An 8559-nucleotide genomic window follows, 5' to 3' on the forward strand; every position below is an offset into this window, starting at 1 on the left:
AGTGGTTAGCATCTCTGCCTCAATGAGTAGCACGGTGGCACAGTGGTTAGCACTGCTGCCTTATGACACCATGGACCCGGGTTCGATCCCGGCCCCAGGTCAGATCCCGGCCCCAGGTCACTGTCCGTGTGGAGTTTGCACATTCTCCCCCTTTTCTGCATGGGTCTCACCCCCGCAACCCAAAGATGTGCAGGGAAAGTGGATTGGCCATGCTAATTGGCCCTTTAATTGGAAAAAAATAATTGGTTACTCTAAATTTATTTTAAAAAGGAAAGAGAGAGCATTTTAAGTTATCAAGGAAGTGACATATCTTGCACAGAGAATCTGACTTTAAAACAATCAGGACAGAATTAAACTCACTGGAATCTATCAGAGGGAGTGAAATTAAAGTGAAGAGGGATCTAGAATCTGGATTGAGAAAATATCCACAAGGTGGATGCAGGTGAACAGGGGGCTGGAGAATCTTTGAAGTTTGAGCCTGAATCTTTGTTTGAACCGGATGTGTTTACGATGCCAATAATTTAGAATTGTGAGAGATGGAGTGTAGGTGGGGAGGACGGAGTGTGGGTGGGGAGGGCGGAGTGTGGGTGGGGAGGGCGGAGTGTGGGTGGGGAGGATGGAGTGTGGGTAGGGAGGACGGAGTGTGGGTGGGGAGGACGGAGTGTGGGTGGGGAGGACGGAGTGTAGGTGGGGAGGACGGAATGTAGGTGGGGAGGACGGAGTGTAGGTGGGGAGGACGGAATGTAGGTGGGGAGGAGGGAGTGTGGGTGGGGAGGATGGAGTGCAGGTGGGGAAGATGAATCTAGTCAATAATGATCACATTTTACTGGAAAAGATTTTACATTTATTCTCGGTGGCAGCTCAAGGGTTTGTGTTGCTGATTCTGATCATTCCAGCAGCTTTAGAATGTTATCTATGGACTGTAACAAGAAATTCGGAAAAGAAGCTTGTAGTTTAGAAATAGCTGGGTTAATCAGAAATCAGATTGTGAGACATCAGTAAGGATAATCCCTCTTCAAGGTGGGAAGATCTGTAAGAAATCACTGACTAATAACCTAATGAAATCTTCAGAAACGTATTCATAACAGGAATAGCTGTGTGTGTGTCTCTCTCTTGTTTAGAAATAAAGATTCCTGGCTTGACAAACACAGGGAAATGTATCCCAGTATTACCTCAAAGAGATGGAGTTAGGGAATGGAATTTGTAGTGGTGACTGAAGACAATTACTTTGGTCAAGTTTTAATGGGAGCAAGTTCTGGATGTGGGATAAGCAGTTTGATAATTTAGTAACAGTGGAGGAATGGAGAGGGACGGGGGTGAGGTAGAGCTGGGTGTTGTCAGTGTACATGTGAAAACTAACAGTGCTTTTGGATGATGCCACCTAGTGGCAGCATGTGGATGGAAAATAGGAGGGGCCGAGGACAGATCCTTTATTAATATGGGTGATGACGGTGGATTTAAAGGTGAGAGGGACCAGTTGACATTATCAGCTAACACAGGGAAGTTGGGTGATCAGTAGTTCAGTGAGAATAGGGTCAATACAGCAGAAGGTGGGTCTCATGGACAAGATGAGCACTGAGAGGGCACAAGAGAAGACGGCAGAGAAACTGGAGAAAGCTGTGAGTTCATGGCTCAGAAACAAAGTTCTGCCCCCGGTGGGTTAGTGGGAGAGAGAGAGGCAGCTGATCGGATTGGCTCAATCTCAGTGAGAAAGAAGCTCCATCAGCTCCTCACACTTGTTGGAGGTGAGGATTTTGGAGATGGGACAGGGAGAACACTTCAAAAGGAACTAATTCATGTTTGAGATATGAAAAAGACTCAACACACTGCTTGACACAAAGTTGGTTTATTTGGCTTTATGCAGATATAAACCCTGTAACTGGACCCCAAAAAACATGGTTCAGTCTGGGATGTAATTAACAACAAAATCCCATCACTGTAGTTTCTTGTGACTTCGCTGGTGTCTCAGTAGATTGGATGACTGACTGAATCCCTTCCCACACTCGGAGCAGGTGAATGGCCGCTCCCCAGTGTGAGTGCGCTGGTGCAGAACAAGCTCAAATGATCGCCTGAATCCCGTTCCACAGTGAGAGCATCTGAATGGTCTCTCATCAGTGTGACCACGTTGATGGTGCATCAGAACCCCAGAACTTTTATAGCATTTCCCACAGTCTGGGCATTTAAATGGTCTCTCCACAGTGTGAACTCGCTGGTGTGTCACCAGGCTGGGTGAATCTGTGAATCCCTTGCCACACTCAGAGCAGATGAACGGCCTTTCATTGGCATGGAACCGCTGATGTGTTCTCAGTGAAGAAGACTGATTAAACCCTTTCCCACACTCGGAGCAGGTGAACGGCCTCTCTCCAGTGTGAGTGCGCTGGTGTATAGTGAGTGCAGCTGATCTCTTGAACCCAGTCCCGCAGTGAGAGTACCTGAATGGTCTCTCGTCAGTGTGAACACGCTGGTGGTATACCAGTTCCTGGAAATTTACGTAGCCATTTCCGCAGTCTGGGCATTTAAAATGTCTCTCATCAGTGTGAACTCGCTGATGATGTGCCAGGAGGTTGGATGATTGAGTGAATCCCTTCCCACACACAGAGCAGGTGAACGGTCTCTCCCCACTGTGAACTCGCTGGTGTCTCAGCAGGTCAGATGACTGAGTGAATCCCTTCCCACATGTGGAGCAGGTGAATGGCTTCTCCCCAGTGTGAGTCCGTCGATGAGTTTCCAGTGTAGATGGGTAAATGAATCCCTTCCCACAGTCTTCACATCTCCATGGTTTCTCCTCACTTTGAACTGTGCTTTTTCCTTCCATCTTCAAAATACAGTGATATTCAGGTTCTGAAAAATTGAGCGACTGTCAGGACCTGATGTGATGTTTGGTTTCTGATTCCTGGCTGCAAATGCTCTCCTAATACCCTGAGAAATTAATTTAAAACAGAGAAAAAGGAGTGAGAGAGAGCTCGCAAAAACACAAAGGCAGGTTGTGAAATTGAGCTGAATGAATCTGGTCATTTTGTTGGGCCAGCACTGGGAAAAAGTGACCATGAAAACTGCTGGATTGTGGTAAAAACTAGTTCACTAATATCCTTCAGGGAAGAGAAGCTGTGGTCTGGGCCGATGCATGACAACTCGCCTCTATCGGGGAAGAGACAGAGGTGGGAGCAGCATGGGGGAGTGGATTGTATATATCTAAACTCAGCCAGAACTTTGACAGAATCTCCCAAACCGTCAACCTCCACCCCCTGAAAGACCAGGGTGGCAGGCGTATGTGAACAGCATCATCTTCCAGTTGCAATCCAAGTCACACCATCCTGACTTGTCTGACATCCAGTACCGGATTAACAGAAATTTCCTCCATTTAAATATGGAAAGATCTCAGTCCCCATCTTCAGTCCCCACAACAAACTCCACTCCCGACCCACTGACTCTATCAACTTTCCATGAAAACAGTGCAAGGCTGAACCAGGCTGTTCATAACTATGGGAAAATACTTCACTCAAATAAAAGCAAAATACAGTCATAGAATTTACAGTGCAGAAGGAGGCCATTCAGCCCATCGAGTCTGCACCAGCCCTCGGAAAGAGCACCCTACCTAAGCCAACACCTCCACCCTATCCCCATAACCCAGTAACCCCCTTAAACTTTTTGGACACTAAGGGCAATTTTGCATGGTCAATCCACCTAACCTGCACATCTTTGGACTGTGGGAGGAAACCTGAGCAGACACAGCGAGAAAGTCCAAACTTCAGACAGACAGTGACCCAAGCCGAGAATCGAACCTGGGACCCTGGAGCTGTGAAGCAACTGTGCTCACCAATGTGCTACCAGATTCTTGCCTTTATCGGGGAAGAAAGAGAGGTGGGAGCAGCATGGGGGAGTGGATTGTATGTATCGAAAACACAGCCAGAACTTTGACAGAATCTCCCAAACCGTCAGCCTCCACCACCTCGAAAGACCAGGGTGGCAGGCGCATGTGAACAGCATCATATTCCATATATAAATAGAAAATGCTGAATAAGAATAGAAAATGCTGAATAAACTCAATAGGTTTGGTAGTATCTGTGCAGAAAGAAACAGAGTTAACGTTTCAGTCCATTTGACATCTTCAGAGCCGGCAGCTGAGTTTCAGACCACAATCTCTGCCAACTCCTCAAATGAGTTTTCGTCTCATTCACATCACTGGACTTGATTCTGTCTCAGATTTGCGATTCCTTTATTACCTCGAGACTTCACTATTCCTGCACTCATGACCAGCCTCCGACATTCAACCTGTGACAAGCTTGAGTTTATCCCAATCTCTGCTGCCTCTGCCTCTACATTAATTTCCATTCACTCACTCATCACCCTGTCCTCATTAATCAACACAGGCTCCTGGTCAAACAGCAACTCAATTTATAATTCTCACCTTCCTTATCAAATCTGAGGCTGGTTTAGCACAGGTCTAAATAGCTGGCTTTTAAAGCAGACCAAGGCATGCCTGCAGAGCGGGTTCAATTCCAGTACCAGCCTCCCCGAACAGGCACCGGAATGTGGTGACTAGGGATTTTTCACAGTAACTTCATTTGAATCCTACTTGTGACAATAAGCGATTTTCATTTCACTTGTTCTCTCCATGACATTGCTCATCCCCATTTCCAGTCACACAGATGTTTGAATATTTTTTTCCACAGACTTACATTTCGGTTCTGATGAATCGAGTGACTGTCACATTTTGATCTGATGTTTGGTTTGTGTTTTCTGTCTTCAAATTCTGCTCTTCCAACGTCCTGTAAACAGAAATCATCACACTGTCAGTCCAAGATTAAACACTGAGAAGAGACACACATTTCTCTTGGTTTGAGTTTTCTGTGTGTAAATCCAGCCATCCCAACCCCCTGTAAAAGGAGTTTGCAAAATCCATCCCTGTCAGTCCAGGAGAGATATTCACAACATTCTCTCCTCCTACTCTCCTCTCCTCCTGCTGACAGGACGGGAGCACCGCGCATGCGCCCTGCGGCAAATGATTAAGTTTGGTGGAAATGGTTTTGGGCCTTTCGGCAGCTGCTGCCGCCGCCCCGTTTGGGGCGAATGCCGGACCGATCAGTTCTTATTATGGTTTTGAGTCCTGCACTGGGTGTTTATGAAGCCTCAGCACCCACTCGGCCACCTCCATTACCCGGCCACAATCGGCTGTTTCTGTCTAATCGTGGAATCCAAATGATCTCCTCCCTGTGGCGGCAGCACCCACACTGCGCATGCGGCTGTCGGAGTCCACACCGCGCATGCTGCTATCGGAGTCCATACCGCGCATGCGGCTGTCGGAGCCCATGCTGCGATGCAACAATTTCAGTCACACTGCGCATGTCCAATAGCGGCGGACAATTGGAGCGGAGAATGTTCATTGTTCGGCTCCAGGGCCACGCTCAGGATTTATAAACCACGCCCCCCGACACTGACCTCTCACGTGACACCTCACAATGCCCGGGAAATGATTGACGGAAGCACCGGACCAATAGGAGGAGAAGGGAACGAGGCAGGGCGACACAGGAGTTGGGAGTAGGAGGGCGACACAGGAGTTGGGAGCAGGAGGCGGCCACTCAGCCCCTCGAGCCTGCTGCACCATTCAATACCATCATGGCTGATCTAATTGGAGTCTAATTCCATTTGCCGCCCACCACCTATAAAAAAATATCTACCTCTGGCTGAAAAATATTCAGTGACTGCATCCACCACCCAAAATTTCCAAAGCCTCATGACCCTCAGAGAGGAAAATAATTCTCCTCATCTCTGTCCGAACCGGGTGATCCCTTATTGTTAAACAGTGAGTTCCAGACTCTCTGACAAGAGGAAAGATCCTCCATACATCCAGTTTTGTCAAGACCCTTCAGAGTCTTATATGATTCAATGAAGTCACCCCTCACTCTTCTAAACTGGAGATGATACAAGCCTGGCCAATTCAGCCTTTCCTCATAAGACAACCCATCCATTCCAGATATAAATCTTGTAAACTTTCTCTGAATGGCCTGCAACACACTTACATCATTTCTTAAATAAGGAGATCTGTCTGATGCGGAGTTTGCACATTCTCCCCGTGTCTGCATGGGTCTCGCCCCCACAACCCAAAGATGTGAAAGGCATGTGGATTGGCCATGCTAAATTGTCCCTCAATTGGATTTGTTTAAAAAATAAGACCAACACTGTACCCTGTGCTCCACGTGCAGTCTCACCAATGCCCTGTATAACTGAAGCATAACCTCCCCAGTTTGTATTCAATTCCCCTCACAATAAATAACATTTTATTCACTTTCCGAACTACTGCTCGCCTTTTGTGATTAGTGCACAATAACACCTCAGTCCCTCTGTGTCTCAGAACTCTAAAAGTCTCTCATAATTTGGACAATATGCCTATTTTATTCTTCCTAACAGAATGGGCATTTTCAACATTTTCCCACATTATACTCCATATTCCGGGCCTTTGCCCACTCACTTAGCCTATCTATGTCCCCATGTGGCTGTCTTGCATTCCTCACAATTTAGTGTCCCACCTTTCTTTGTGTTATCAGCAAATTTAGCAACAGAAGCATCAGTACCTTCATCCAAGTCATTTATATAAATGGTAATAAGTTGAGTCTCCCGTACTGATCCCTGTGACACACCATTCATCACATCCCACCAATCAGAAAAATACCCATTTATGTCTGTCCTGTTTCCTGTTGGTTAGCCAATCTTCAGTCCATGCCAGTATGTTACCCCTTATATCCTGAGTTTTTATTTTCTATACCAACCTTTGATATAGCTTATCAAATGCTTTCTGGAAATTTAAGGACAGTACATTCACCTATTCCCCTGTATCCAGAGTCATGTGACTCCATTGTGTAACTCTGATAAATTGGTTAAACGTGATTTTCCTTTCACAAAACCATGTTGACACTGCCCGATTGCCTTGAATTTTTCTGAGAGATCTGACATAACATCTTTAATAATAGCTTCTAACATGTTCCCTATGACTAATATTAGCTGAACTAGCCTGTAGTTTCCAGCCATCTGTCCCCCTCCCTTTGTGAATAAAGGAGTTACATTCACTATTTTCCAATTTAATGGAATCCTCCTCGTATCTAGTGAATTTTGGACAATTAACTCCCTCATTAGCTGCTTCTTTCAAGACCTTTTGGTGAAGTCTGCCTGGACCCAGGATTTTGTCAGCCTGCACACTCAAGACATTGCTCATTACCACTTCCCTGGTGGTTGTAATTTTCTTTCCATTCCTTCCTGATTTACGGATATTTCTGGGATGTCATTTGATTCCTCCATACCTGATCAATTAATTTGCCAAAACCTTACTTTTCATTGTTCATTTCCCAGACGGGTTTTCTGGAGAATCAACACTCACTTGAATTATTTACTTATACGAATGTCTATCGAAACTCTGTCTTTATATTTCTAGCCAGCTTTCTCTGGTACTCTAATAATAATAATTGCTTATTGTCACGAGTAGGCTTCAATTAAGTTACTGTGAAAAGCCCCTAGTCGCCACATTCCGGCGCTTTTCGGGGAGGCCGATACGGGAATTGCTCCCGCGCTGCTGGCCTTGTTCTGAATTACAAGCCACTTGTTTAGCCCAATTATTCCCTCCTTATTAATATTTTTGTGTTTATATTCTATTCTTTATAATCTGCCCAATGTTCTGTCCTGAAATATGCCTTTGAGCTCAATCTTCTTCCCCTCAAACTGCACGTCAAATTCAATCATATTATGATCGCTGTTACCTGGGGATGTCTTCACCATGAGGTTATCAATTAATCCTTGTTGCACAATACCAAGCCTGGTATAACCTGCCCTCTGGTTGGCTCCAAAATGTGCTGATTGTAGAAACTATCACAAAAACATTCTGTGAACTCCTCACCTACACTACCTTCAACCATCTGATGTTTCCAGTCTATAAGTAGACTAAAATCCCCCTTGATTATAGCTGTACCTTTTCTGACAAACTCCCATTATCTCTTCCTTAACACTCTGTCCTACTGTGCCGTTACAATTAATAATAATAATAATAAATTAATATTAATAATATTTATTGTCACAAGTAGGCTTAACTGCAATTAAGTTACTGTGAAAAGGCCCTGGTCCGGTGCCTGTTTGGTACACTGAGGGAGAATTCAGAATGTCCAACTTACCTAATAGTATGTCTTTTGGGACTTATGGGAGGAAATCAGAGCACCCAGGCACAGGGAGAACGTTCAGAATCCGCACAAGCAGTGACCCAAGTCGGGAATCGAACCTGGGACCCTGGCACTGTAAAGTTATAGTGCTAATCACAGTGCTCACGTGCTGCCAATTAGGAGGCCTGCACATCACTCCCAGAAGTAAATTCTTGCCTTTACCATTTTTCATCTCAAACCAAACCACTCCTACATCCTGGTTTCCTGAGTTTAGATCATCCCTGTTTAATGTGCTAACACCATCAACAATTACACTATAATATTCAGCTCACCACCACCTTTCGAAGGGAAATGAGGGCTGGGCAATAAAGCAGTGTTAATGTAAGCCTACTTGTGACAATAATAAAGATTGTTACTA

The 8559-nt window shown here is 45.3% G+C and overlaps 1 protein-coding gene across 4 annotated transcripts; it reads right to left on the reverse strand.

Moving 5' to 3' along the window:
- Positions 1–1830: 1830 nt before the first annotated feature.
- LOC119951159 (zinc finger protein 239-like) lies at positions 1831–5397 on the reverse strand. 4 transcript variants are annotated; one of them, XM_038774187.1, is made up of 3 exons: positions 5287–5397; positions 4680–4769; positions 1831–2919 (listed from the first exon to the last, which is right to left on the reverse strand). In XM_038774187.1, exons 1-3 carry the CDS (start codon positions 5382–5384, stop codon positions 2835–2837), a joined length of 273 nt encoding a protein of 90 aa, XP_038630115.1. In that variant the 5' UTR covers positions 5385–5397; the 3' UTR covers positions 1831–2834. The 4 variants fall into 4 exon arrangements, with proteins under 4 accessions (XP_038630115.1, XP_038630114.1, XP_038630112.1 ...); XM_038774186.1 differs by having other exon boundaries at positions 5287–5305; XM_038774184.1 differs by lacking the exon at positions 5287–5397 and adding an exon at positions 5159–5258.
- Between the last annotated feature and the right edge of the window lie 3162 nt (positions 5398–8559).

This window comes from Scyliorhinus canicula, chromosome 17 (genome assembly GCF_902713615.1).
Source record: "Scyliorhinus canicula chromosome 17, sScyCan1.1, whole genome shotgun sequence".
Lineage (NCBI taxonomy): Eukaryota > Metazoa > Chordata > Chondrichthyes > Carcharhiniformes > Scyliorhinidae > Scyliorhinus > Scyliorhinus canicula.

Bases quoted from the DNA above. Each gene is read 5' to 3' on its own strand.
- LOC119951159 (XM_038774186.1), bottom strand. From the start codon at position 2,815: ATGGAAGGAAAAAGCACAGTTCAAAGTGAGGAGAAACCATGGAGATGT.